This window comes from Heloderma suspectum, chromosome 7, assembly GCF_057233095.1.
Source record: "Heloderma suspectum isolate Gila_16-S chromosome 7, 16-S_ref, whole genome shotgun sequence".
In the NCBI taxonomy this organism is placed as follows: Eukaryota; Metazoa; Chordata; class Lepidosauria; order Squamata; family Helodermatidae; genus Heloderma; species Heloderma suspectum.
The window spans coordinates 33,869,427-33,883,101 of NC_139464.1; the positions used below are offsets into that span (position 1 = coordinate 33,869,427).

Sequence of the window (13,675 nt, forward strand, 5' to 3'; positions counted from 1 at the left end):
GATAACAACACTCCCTTATTTTATTAGGCTGTTGTAGGGATTACTGAAATAATGGGTTGGATCCAGAGCAAGTTAGTTGCACTCAGGTCCCATTGAAATCAGTGGGACATAAGTTAGTCATGTCTGATTTTTCACATTGATTACAATGGACCAAAATTTGACTAAGGCTCCAATCCTATAGCTACTTACCTTACTTCTCTGTAAACATATATAGGAGTGTGGTGTAAGTTACTCTGGATTCAACTGAATATATGTGAAGCATTTTTAAGCATTTAGGAAAATAGCTTTAAAATTGGAACTCTCAGAGGTAGCACAGTCCATGTTACTAGTGCAGGATCTCATTAGTAGTGGCTCTACTGATAAAAGAAACAAGACTGAAGAATTAAAATGATGGGTGCACCAGATGGTCCCTAGCTGTAGGCTATCGCTTCCATAGTGTTGTATTCATGCATACCAAATCAAAGCAAGAGCCTTTTCTTTCCTGTCTACCCATATTTCAGGTATAATTTGATGTCTAGTGGGTAGCTGAATGACCAAGGCAAATGTCACTAAGGGTGCTTCCAGATGCAGGGCACCTAGCGCTACTAATCAGAAGGCATTGTGCAGCTTTTCTGTCTTTTTCTCCTTAACAGATTTTTTGGTGGTAAGAAAAAAGATGCAAGGAGCTGTGGCAAAACGTGGGAGGGTTTTGAGTGGAAGATGTTGTTTGGACCCTCATACAATTCCATCAATGAGGCAGGATGATGGTGCAATAAAAGCCTTGTCTAGAAGCACCCTACATACTATGGGCTGAATCTAGATTTAGTCATACTTAGAGCAGACCCATTAAAATCAATGAGACTTAAGTCAGTCATTCCTAACTTGTCCCACTGATTTAAATGGGCTTGTTCTTAAATATGACTAAGACCTGGTTAGCATGTCACAAACAACCCACGGCTAAGAAACCATGGGCTGTTGGAAATGCAGCGGGAATGAGCATGCATGCCGTTTCCCCTGAGCCTGCCTGCTTCCACAGTGATAAATAACCCAGGGATGACCTGTCCCCTGAGTTGCTTATGTGACATCTGAACCCAGAACTCTGGGCTGTTGGGGGATGAACAACCCAGTGTTTGAACCCCATATAAAATATTTTGCTAAAAATGTAATACACTGGGGTGTCAGAAATTTAGTCAGAATCAGCTAGAGTTGTTAAAGTCAGTCATACTTTGATAATAGTGACTCAGCAAAGCTGTCTCAGTTTCTGCTGATGTCATGCCATCCTGTGAACAAATTATGACTGCTTTCATGTTAGCCCTATGAACATTCCCTTATGTTCCCATGGCATCATATCAACCATTTGGATGTTCAGACTTTCAGTGTATCTGGTGGGTTACATCAGTGGAAACTGTGATATCCATTCAGATGTACATGCTGCTAGTGACTAAAAAAGGGTTGAAAAGAATATGCTGAAAAACCAAAGTTATTTTGTAGAGGTGGCAAAATTATGGCAATGCTGGGCATGTGCTGTTTCCTATCATATTAGAATAAATCTGGTATCAGAAGTGCTATTTCATATTGTTATTGTGGTTAAATCATAAGGAGTTGTTTTCAAGGCTCTTTGCCTTGAAAATAACTGAAAGGAACAGTTGCAATATATTTGAATTTGTTTCAAATTTATACCTCAGCAAGCAGCTCATTGACTTTCAGTTTCTCTTTGGCAGTTCTCTCCTCTGTTGTTTTGCCTCTTCTTTAAGTTCACGTTAAAAACAAACAAACAAACAAACAGATGATAATAAAATGGTATATAATGATTTGCTCCGTAAATGTGTTTTTTGCCACAGGGAAGACCAAGGCCTAAGGTATCTTGGAAGAAAAATGGTACCCATGTAGACAAAAACCAAATTAACATCCGCAACAGTGAAAACGATTCTATCATCTTCATCCGAAAGGCAGAGAGGAGCCACTCTGGGAAATATGACATGAAAGTCAAAGTAGACAACTTGGTGGACAGAGCTACAATAGAGATTCAAATAGTTGGTATGTCTAAAAATTCATGGTTGATAAGAATACAACCCAAGAGTCAGCAACCCAGCACCCATGGATGCTCTGGCATATGCCAGGCCCCCCAAGTGCACCTGCCAAACCCCCGTCATCCTCCCATTCACCCCTGTTATCCTCTCCCACTCACCCCCACCACAGCTTCTGCCTCCTGCCACACTCAGCAGTGAGGAAGCCCGAAGTTGGCAGATCAAGAGACTTATCTCCCAATCTGCTGACTTCCTGCTTCCTAGCTGCAAAGATGAATGAGGCGGGAAGCCGAAGCAGTGGTGGGAGTGTGGTGGAATGATGGGGGAGAGAAGGGAGGTAGTGGGGGAAGGAAACCCCAAGCAGGAAGGAAGAGGAGAAGGAAGGAGTGGGGTGGTCAAGAAAAGTGAGAATCTTGGAAGGGAGGTCAAGAAAAGTGGGAATCCTGAAAATAAGTGCATATGGGCCCAAGTAACTGTGGGAGAAATGTGCTTTTAAGCTCCAAAATAAATGGCTAGTGCGCCCATGGGTCCAAAAATGTTGCTTACCCCGATATAGCCTGTTAGCTATGAGATCTGGCAGTTCTTTGGAATGTCCAAATGTCCCTAAAACATAAACTGCAAGAAGCTAGGAAAAAGCAACCAGAAATGGGTTAATTATATTTCATAATTGTTCTCTGATCTTTTTGTACACCATAGTACCTGGAACGGTCTACTACCAGCAACAACATACTGGCCCAGTCTGCACATCACAATAAACCAGAGTTCGATGGTAAACCTGGCTTATGGTTTATGAGCAGCTCTTAGGTTATTTCTCTGGCTTGCTGGGGGAGAGAAAAGCCAGAGTTCCTGGTTCCCATGTCACAATAAATAAATCATAGTTGGAAGGTCCATGGGTTGTTTAGCTGCTCCTGCTCTCCGTTTTTATAAACTTGTTCTTGTTGATTATTTATCTGGGCTTTTAAGATTGTTTTAAATATTGTTGGCTTTTGTCCGTTTTCTGCCTTGAGTTCCCTGTCAGGGCAGCAGCAACTGGCAAGAGCACCAGAGAGTTGGAAAGAGGCTTTAACATCATGCCTCCTTCCTGTGTCTCTCTTAGCTGTCGCACCACTGAGAGACAAGCCAGAAGCCCCACCATCTAGGGACAGTGAAAATCAGTACTGCCTGGAGGCACACTTCCTGAGGGGAAGGAGCTTATTATGCCTTGATTCGCAACAGGCCCCTTAACAACTGCAGCAGCAATGGCAGCAGGAGAGCTGGGTAGAAGTTTGAACATCATGTTTTCACACACACACACACACACACACACACACACACACAGCTCTTTCTTGGCCACCCCACGAAGAGACAATTAATTACTTTGTTCTGTCTTGCAGTCATCTGTTGTAAGCTACCTTGGAGATCATTTGATCTTTAAAATAAATGTTAAAAAAGTAAATGTGCATAGGATTCTAACCTAAGGGTGTAGTGTAAGATGCGATTCAAGAATTGCTCCAGGATTATGCAACAATACAGTCAAATCTAGTGGGAAGTTACAATGCTGGAAATCATCACTGTCATCAGATGCAGCAGAGTGTCAGGATGCAAAGCCACCCTGTAGCACAGAAATAGAGGAAGAAGTTGCATGATGGCGTCAGGGACTGGAGATGCCACCCTAAAGGCCTTTTGGCCATCTGGGAGCCATAACCTTTGTGCAACCCTCAAAAGAAAATAAAAATGTTGTGCCAAAAAAGGCTGAGCCCTGTGAGTTATATAAATTGAGCATAATCACATATGGAGGTAAAATTAACAATACTGATGGTGCCACTTTTATTGCCACAGATCGCCCAGGTCCACCCCAAGTTGTAAACATTGTTGATGTCTGGGGAGAGAATGTTGCCTTGGAATGGAAGCCACCAAAGGATGATGGGAATGCAAACATTACTGGCTACACAATCCAGAAAGCTGACAAAAAGAGTATGGTAGGTAGGCTTTCCGCATGGCAAGTCTTAGGGCGCGATCACTAAGTTTTCATGTGCAAGGCTGTCTGGAAAAGTTGCTACCATTTATGCATGCATGTGCTTTTAGATACAAGTTCATCTGCCACTTAAAAGCCTTTTCTAACTGCTGTTGGAAAGGACCTTACAATGAACTTGGCCTCTGTAGTTGGTTGCCTTTGTAACTGGGAAAATCCATTGCCCGGAAAGAGCACTGGATTTCCCCCCTACTGCTTATTAGCTTCAAAATACCCCTGTCATTTTACAGTTAAAGACTGTATCCAACTGTGTAATTCTGATGGAAGCAAATCTGTCCGTGGAACTGAGAGGGTGGGGGATTCCTCTTTCCCTCTGCATGCCATGGAAATCTGCTCCAGGGGCCTGGGGCCAATCTACATGGCTGATTTAATGCGGAGAGAGAGCACATCAGGGTCATTTGCGACAGATAACACTGTCGCCAATCTGCAGCCAACCAGCAGCTTCCCTCTTGAAAAGCCACATTTTCAGGAAGTCCTTTTAGTCCGTATTTTTTACTTAAATTAGCTCCCAGATGGCTCCGCTGCAGTGTGCCCCACCCCCTAATTCCTGGGCATGCCTCTGTGACATGGTTGTGATCTGGCAGTGACATGGTTAAGGGGTGGGGCCGCCCTTCCCCGCATTCACCCTTTTTCCCCATTGACAGTAGGGCACACAGACTTTACTGTGCATGTCATATTGTGAATAGCTGCACAGAGGGAAAGGCCTGGAGCTGCCTCCCTCGGCTAGCCTCTGCTTTCCCAGCCCTGAACTCTTGTTTCTGCAGGAAAGCCTCACACACACTCACACAGGGGGGAGCGCTGTCAGGGGTGGGGAACAAGCCTCTCTCATTCGCTGAGCAGGGTTGATGTGGCTGATGATGCTCAGTTCTACTCCACCCACCCAGAATAAGAGCCGCTTTCATGTGGCCCATGAAAGCTGGTTTTTAGGTGCTGTATACTCCGCTTTTCCTGCTTCGCATGCCCCTGGCGACCCAAAGTGATGTCAAGAAAACCCAGATACAACCAGAAAGCGCTTCTCATCCCCTTTCCATGTAGCTGTCCCCCTTGGGAAACCCTCCGGAGCAGATTTTAGGGAGGTGGAGAGGAGAGGACAGGAGAGAGAGAGACCTGTTGCAACAGCAGATTCTGCTAGTATGATGCTGGGTTTAACCCTGAAATATAGTCTAGGCTTCAAATCACCGTATGTGGTTTCTGAGCACCTTCTCTATGGGGACAGCATTTGCTGGACTGCATATCTGAAAATAATAACCATTTCAAAATGACATTTTTTAAAAAGTAGCTGCTTCCCAGCAGAGAATTCAGACTATCCTTTGCAGTTTGTTTGAAACTCTGAAATAAAAGTAGCCAATTACAGTCATATAATAGGAGGGGCACATTTGGACATGAGATATAAATATATATGGCAAGAGAGAGAGAAAACGGTTTGAGCTACCATTTCCCTCAGCTACATTTTTAGCAGAGCGTGTATATTACTCTCTGGGGGCTCCTTCATATGAGGCTTTTAATCTTTTATATGAGGCACTTGTGGTGGGTCACTCATGGAAGTTTGCGGGTCTTTTCACGACATCGTCAACCTCCAGGGCACATCCAGCGTTTTTTGAACTTTATCCCACTTCTTAAAAGATCAGAGATAATGCACTATTTAAATGTAAATCCGCTTTAATGGCCGTAATTGTGTGCTTCCACTATAACCCCATCTGAGGAAGAAGAAGCCATTGGGCCAGAGCAGGAAAATCACAACTGACCTTCCCCACCCCACCCCACGCCTCCTCCAGCATCTCTGCCTGTTGACCTGGGCTGGGAGGAGAGTTTTCTTGGCCTGGCTAGGAGAGGCTCAAAGTGAGCACAAAGCTGGCAGGGGAGGAAGAAGAAAGTGCCCCCCCCCATAAACAACTGACAGCAACGAAGCCCCATACCGCTTTGCAGAGAGAGAGAGAGAGAGACTTGGATCTGTCCGGAGACCCACTGATTTGTGGCTTGCTCTCTTGCTCTCCAGCCCAAGGCTGCAGAGAACTTGCAGCCCATGTCAGCCCATGTAAAGAGCTGATCTTTAATCCCACATAGAAACCAGAAGCAGAAGCCCCGGTAAACTGAAGTATATTTCCTCATCCCAAATGGGAGAGTGCTGGAGACAGTTACTTAGCAGTGAAGGAGCAGCAGTTGGCACATGCTCAGATGCATCTTCCTGTTCTTGTTCTTGTTTTTCTTCACATGTTGCAGGGGCTGAACCTTGCACATAATTATGTTCTGCATGCAAGCATGCATGCAACTCCCCCCCCCCCGCCCCATTCCATTGATAGGACTGGGGAAATAATTCATTTTTGATAGATGACATGTTCATGGCAACTGCTATAAGACCACACAATTGCTTTCCCCTTTCCTGGTGTGACCAAGGAACAGGCCTTGCCTGTTGTGAACTTCATATTCCTTTTGCCTGCCTGTGCTTTTTTTTTTGGTTACTCCTCTGACAAGCTGACCGAGGGTCTTTCAAAGTGTGCTTTGGACTTTTATATGGTACATTCTGTAAATTATTCTTGAATTTTGAGAAACTGCTGGGATTTAATATTACTCCTATGAAAAATATTGCTATTCTACCTTAACTTGGTGACTTGGGTGCAATGACTTCTTGAAGTCAGACGCATAAAAGAGGTTTTGTTGTTTTTCTTCTGCCATTCTCTGGCTTTATCTGCAGTGTACTTTACCAATCAACCGACAACGGGACCTTTGGCCTCCTCCCTACCTGTAACTTCTCAAAACTCACATTTCATCAAACTGCTTTTCCTAGAATGATCCTCTGGGCTACTAAATGGGATGGGCCAAGTTACTTGCTTTTGCTTTCTAGTCAGATTTTAGTACCAAGTTACTCACGTTCTATTCATTAAACTTTGCAGCGATGTTAGGCCTTTGGTGCTCCTGGGCAGACTACCAAAATGGTACAGAAATTCATGAAACATGTAGTTTCCCAAAATGTGTTTATAACTGAGCACCTCCAATTCATAATTGAGCACCTGCAGAGCTAGTGTACTATTGTTGTTATTTTCTTGCATCACCAGCTGCAAAAAAGTATAAAGCTGCTAATTATAAAACTGAATGGATACATTCACTGTTTTGTTATCATTGCTATGTACAAAATGCTTTGGATTAATGGGTCCAGCCCTGGCCAGGATCCAAAGAACTTAAAGGGCAGCATACATATTTACTAAATAAACAACATTTTCTTTATTATTTGTTTCACAACAAGTCTGAACTTACTAATAAACCTTCTCACTTCCCTTAACACTGGATCTCTTGGTTGTCCTCTCATAAGGACGGCTTATAAAAAGTCAATTGGTTGGTAACAAATCGCACTCTTAAAGCTGCAATCCTGTGCACACTTCCCTAGGAGTCACTCCCATTAAACTTAGTGGGCTGGTGTAGAGAGTCACAGAGTTAGACCAACTTAACATGGCTTGTATCTTGCAGGAATGGTTCACTGTCATCGAACACTATCACCGAACCAGCGCAACCATTACTGAACTTGTCATTGGGAATGAGTATTTCTTCCGGATCTTTTCTGAAAATATGTGTGGCCTCAGCGAAGATGTAACAATGACAAAAGAGAGCGCCGTGATTGCCAAGGATGGTTAGCTAGCTTAACTCTAAAAAACTGTGACACTAAAATATGGCAAAAGAAAGCTGATAAAAGAAGGAGAAGTTGGGGTAGCTTGTATTGTTCATGCTTTGGGGGCTGCATATAGTAATGTGCAGCTGCCTGATAGTGTATCACTATTGATAATATTTGATTGTGCATAAAGAATATAACACAGTTTTGGAGGGCACAGCAGAGTACAGAAGATTCAGTTCTTGGTTTGAGTTGTAATATAAATGTATTTGTCTGTGGGAGAGAGACAAAAAAACACTTACTGGAATTTTTTTCACTAGGCTGCAGACCTCACCTGCTAAAATCTGTGGGAATTTTTTTCCTTCAATATAATGCTGAAACAAATTTCGCCTGGTCTGCATGTGTAGTGAACTGATCTGCATACTGCATAAACAATAACCTTTGGTGTGCCTATGATGAGCTGTGTGGATTTTCACACACAACTTGTTGTTGGTGTGCTGATCATTTGTACTCAGGGCTAGTTCACACAACTGGTCCACCACAACCACCTTCGATTCAGGCAGACAAAGACGTTTTTTCTGTATTTACCATCTTAGTTTATGGTCCTGTGACTCCGCCTTGACATCTGCAAGGAGGAAGGTGGTCTGAAAAGTGACTAGAATTTTTCCTGTCACTGCATATTATGCCAAACCCATCTTGTCTGCAAAGCTTGTAAACTATTTAGCATTCTATTTTGAGAGTGCAAGGAAGATTTAACCTATGCCCCAGGCACAAGGGAGATTTTCATCCCATGTAGCTATTCAGAATAGCAGGACAGTTTTATATAAGGGATTGGAACCAGATTTAGGCATGTGCAACCGGGCTGGAGGACGCAGACTTCCTCTCCCCACTCCCCATGGCAGCCCCTTCAGCCCTCTGAAATTGCTACACTGTGGGTCAATGGGTCAGTAGGTCACAGTGGGTTTTTGAATGGGGTATGCTTGGTACAGGGGCAGGATCCCCCAAAATCAGACAGAGGCACCTTCCATGAGTGTGCCTAGAAGGCAGATCCTGGTATTTGGCGCGGAACCATTTTGGCTGGTCCCCACTTTCTGCGGAACCAACACTTCCTCATCCTTTTCATGAAGAATATTCTGCCTGCAGCAAAACAAGGATTCTGAATGGTCACCCTATCAGGCTGAGCAAGCAATGGTGACACTTAATAAATACGAATCTAAGCCCGTCAGAAAGAGTATCAAGCTAGGCTACATCATAAAGAGTATCTTCCTGGCCCAACCTCCATTGTATTTGTGGAGAGACCAGGAGAGGTGGCTCTTTTTTCAGCTCCATCCCTACCCCACATCAGCACCAGTGGACAGGAACACGTAAAACATGAAGGCAATGGGAAAATTTAAAAGAAGCGATTATATAGAGGTCCTTTGGATGGCTGTGGTAAGAGCAGTAAAAGTCCTTAACAAGGTTGTCATATGAAAAGCTATGATGTATCCAGTATTTTGTGATGATGACTCCCCATAATCATTCTTCTAAAGGGGCTGTGCCAAATCCATTTGAATTTAGTGGGGGTTGTACATGAATTTTGCCAAATAAGAACGTAAAAAAAAAAAAAAGGCACGTTTTGTAGTCATGGTGTCTCCAAAATCCATTGTGTTCTATGGAAGTGAGTACTATGAAATTAGGGGCAATTGTTATCCTCTCCAGAACTATGATAAACGTTAATTTTTTCCCCAAAAGAGGGGGTGTTGCCTTCTAAAATAAGGGTGATCTAGCACCTTTAGCAAGGAGTGTTTGATGTCTGTGTTCTGCAGGTAAAGTCTACAAGAACCCAATTTATGAAGAGTTCAATTTCACTGAACCACCGCTGTTTACTCAGCCTTTAGTTGACACATATGCTGTATCTGGTTACAATGCAACTTTGAACTGCAGTGTCAGAGGAAATCCCAAGGTAAGATATATTTATATATATATTCGTCTTACAAGACAGCATGAGAAATTTTAAATGAACGTGGACATTTTCAAAAAGAATAATGCTTTTCTTTACCAAGCTGATCTGACCTTAGGACAGAATGAAGAGTTTAAAGGGTAGACTCTACCCAGGACAGTATTGGGAACCCTGAGCTCCCACCTCTTCCACACCTTTGCTGTGTAGCAAAATAGCTGTGTAATCTCATCAGCACCACTAGCACTATGCTGCCTTTTTAATGAACCTCCTACGTGAGCTACATGGACATATTTACCGTTGCTCCTGTGCCTTTACTGCAGGGATGCCAAACGTCCAGTCTGTGGGCCTAACCCAGACTGCCGAGGTTCCGCATCTTGCCCACAGAGCCTCCTTGGGTTCCTCCCCGGAGAAATCCCTGCTGGAGGAATCCTGGTGGAAAGGCACAGAGTTCCACACCTTTTTCAACATGGAGAAAGGGACCTGGCTGCTGAGGCCCTGCATTTGCGTGGCACTTGCTGTCTGCATCATGCACAAAGCCACTCACACAGCCACATTGAGAAAACTGATCTTTCTGCATTCTAAATACAAACTGACCTGATCGGCGCCACCCAAATGAACGTGTAGATCAGAATGTAACTATCATGTTCTGCACTTCTCTGAATGCTGCAACTTAGTTCTCAGCTCAAAATATGCAACAAGATGCATGTAGAAATGTGTGTTTTGAGAGAAAATGCATTCAAAAATGTGTATTTAAATACATAGTTAAATGTGAATCTTTGGGCGGATGCTGAAAAAATATCATAGATTTAAAGTGGACGGAACTAATTTATGAGTGAATACATGTGAAAGTAACATGGACTACAACTAGACCAAGGGTGGAGAACATCAGGCCTGGGGGCAAAATTTGGTCCACCTGGGGTCCCAATCCAGACCTCCGTGGTTCTCCAGAGCGCCATGCCCCCTTCCCTTGGACCCACCCCCTTTAATTGGGTGGCTTCCCAGCTTTTGTGCTGTTTTTCCCCATTCTAAAAGGTTGAAATGCTTCTCCTAAGGCTTTGTTGATGGCAGTAAGGGCTTTAAGCTAAAATATGCTGGGTTTTTTGTATTTTGGCCCCACCCCTTTTGCCTTTGGCCCCACCCCATTTCCCTTCATTGCCATGCACCACTGGAATGTGGCCCCCGAGAGCTTGTCTGAAACTAAATTTGGCCCTCAGAGTGAAAGGGATTCCCCACCCGATACAGACTGATGCATCCATCCGTTAAGTGCAGCTAGGTGATAGGTTCAGAATCCAAACAAGAGTATTTTATGTATTTGTTTTAGCGATTTGTAGTATATCACACCTTTCCATAAAATTCCCAGGGTACCTTACAACATTTCAAAATACAATAAAACCAAAGTAAAACATACAAAAGTATACTAAATCCATTAAAACCTTAAGCGAGTTGTCCTTAAAAAGTATGGAATGCTATGATCTAAATAGCTCCCCTGTGTAAACATCTAACTTTAGATGTTAAACATCTAACATCTAAGACCACCACAGGAAGGGAATTTTGTGTTCCATTTCACACTTTCTCTCTGTGTGCTTTTAACTGCAGCCTAAAATAACATGGATGAAGAACAAAATAATTATAGTGAATGACCCCCGGTACAGGATGTTTGGTAATCAGGGTGTTTGTACCCTGGAGATACGCAAACCGAGCCCCTATGACGGTGGCACATACACCTGCAAGGCAGTCAACAACCTTGGTGAGGCAGAAGTTGAGTGCAAATTGGAAGTAAAAGGTAAGTTGTCCCTACTAGATGAAATAGTTTTTGGTAGAAAAACATAGATTGGGGAAAGAGGCCTGCTTTCTGTGGGATTTGGGAGTATAGAGCTACATCTTGCTTTTTAAAATTTATTTTGGGAGGAAATTTTAATAAAATATATTTTAGAGAGGAGGTAATTTATTTATTACATGGGAAATAATTGCAAAATGTTGGTGAAATATTTAGGCTTCACTGAGAGCTGTGGAATGTGTTATTTTTTAATGTCAGGAATATGTCTCAGGGATGGTATAGATCAGCTTTCCCCAACCAGGGACCCTCCAGATGTGTGGGACTACAGTCCCCATAACTGTCAGCCAACATGCTGCTGATAATGATGGAAGTTTCAGTCCACGACATCTGGGGTGCACAAGGTTGGGGAAGGCTGCTGTAGGGAAAAGGGTAATATCAGGGCTAAACCAAATGAGATGTGGCAGATCTGTGACTGGATTTCCCACTGTTTTATTTTTAACTCAGAAGCAGTCTGGAGAAAGACTGATCTAATTTAAGGAGCCTGTAGTCCAGTGGAGGCTGGTGGCTCCGATTTTGGTGGGGCTCCGATTCCATTCTGGGTTTTAGTCAGAACCAGCCAGAACTCTAAATGAGCTATCAGTGGTGCTGGACTCTAGCCCCAAAATGGGCTCAGCACCTTGAATAACACCTTTAGAGTTCTGGCTGGATCTGACTGAAACCCAGAATGGCATTACAGCCCCACCAACATTGGAGCCACCAGCTGCCACTGCCTGTATCTTGATTTTCACTGACACAACAGACAAAGCACTTTTTACAGTCTCATCAACATCAGTAGGAATACTTTGATTATACTGCAGAGTGTCTGACCAGTCACAGACATGTAGGCACATGTAAGGGCTCTAGGGTCACACCTCATCCCTGCCTTTTACCATGGTACAGCAAGCTGAGTGCCTTACCAAGCTTCCGCACATTTGCACTGAACTGGAAGCTTGTGGATGTTTTCTAGGTACAAAAAAGGCAGTCCTTCTTTACTTGTCCTCCCAAGCTAGCAGAACAGTGGCATAAAGCAATGGCACAACTTTTTGAAATATGTATATAGTTGTTTTTAATTGGGTAGGAAACAGGGCAGATTCAGTAAAATTTGCTTTGAATTTTGCAGACTTTCAAGTTTGGCTTTATCTCCCTTTTTTTCTACTCATGTTCAAAACCTATATACATAATTCATATAGTTGTGCCTGTGCTTTATGGCATTGTTTTGCTAGTTTGAGAAGACAAGCAAAGATAATTTATGTAGTCTGTTAAACGAAAGAAAGCTTTAAATTATTGAGGGTATTTTATTCAAATGTCAAGGTGAAACGTCCTGATAAAAGAAGGAGCTGCATTTAGTGTTGTATAATCTTAGGATAATTTATGGTATTAAAAATCAAAAGTATCATTCATTGTTTAGATAATATTAAATTTATTTAATGTGTTAATAGTATATTGCAGTTCTACTTTGGACTTTGTATGTGTAATTTCTTATTTATCTTTTCGAACAACTCAAACAAGGTAGAAGTGAATTGTGTCACAAAATTTCCATGTGTAGATATCATTGTGCATTTATTAGGGTAGGCATATTTATTGAGTTTCCCTGTTACCTATTTTTCTGCATAGAAGTGATGTGTCATTCTAGGCAAACTCACTCTTCTACACCACATGAGAAATGATTAGCTGTAAAAAAGCCATTTCCTTTATTTCTAAGTCTAAAAGGCCAGGTTAAGCTAATCTCTCATTATAACTCATAAGCCTTCAAGCTGTAAGTCTCACACTGCTTCAGAAATTTAGCATGTAATTGTATTCTCACAGTCCTAGCTATAAATGCCCGTATGGAAAACACAATAAAGATGTCTATTCCTCCAGTGACTTGTACATTGTGGTAAAAAGTGGCTCTAAAAATCTACATATGTATAGCTGTTTCATCCACATTGAGTCCCTTCCATATATATGAGAGCAATTTATTCTTTACACCTCAGCTGCCAACATTCTCTATTTTAACATCTAGAGATGGAACAGCCGAAATCTTCACACCGAAAGCGTGAATGTAATTTTGGTTCACATCCATAAAAGAAATTGGTGTGTTGTGAATATCTCATTGCAGAGTTGTATTCTTTTTTCCCTTTACTGTCACCCCCACCCCTGGAATTTGATATTGTGATTTATTAACTCAAGTCACACACCTCTTACTTACTGGCTGCTTGATAATCTATCTGTGGGGTGGTTCAGCAGTCTTTCTTCCTGTTCAACTGGTTGGGCATCTAAGTCATGCTTCCACCATAACCTGCAGTCACTAAGGTCAACAATA

General features: G+C 42.6%; 2 protein-coding genes across 8 annotated transcripts in view; one reads left to right on the forward strand and one right to left on the reverse strand.

Moving 5' to 3' along the window:
* The window catches only part of MYBPC1 (myosin binding protein C1), an 86,590-nt gene that overhangs the window by 65,947 nt on the left and 6,968 nt on the right, over positions 1–13,675 (forward strand). For all 5 annotated transcript variants that reach the window (XM_084809578.1, XM_084809581.1, XM_084809579.1 and 2 more), the window contains 5 exons: positions 1,821–2,016; positions 3,825–3,964; positions 7,480–7,639; positions 9,424–9,560; positions 11,154–11,340. In XM_084809578.1, coding sequence (XP_084665704.1) covers positions 1,821–2,016; positions 3,825–3,964; positions 7,480–7,639; positions 9,424–9,560; positions 11,154–11,340 — 820 coding nt within the window. The remainder of the gene's footprint in view (positions 1–1,820; positions 2,017–3,824; positions 3,965–7,479; positions 7,640–9,423; positions 9,561–11,153; positions 11,341–13,675) is intronic.
* The window catches only part of LOC146339506 (uncharacterized), a 60,666-nt gene that overhangs the window by 33,846 nt on the left and 13,145 nt on the right, over positions 1–13,675 (reverse strand). The window lies entirely within an intron of this gene.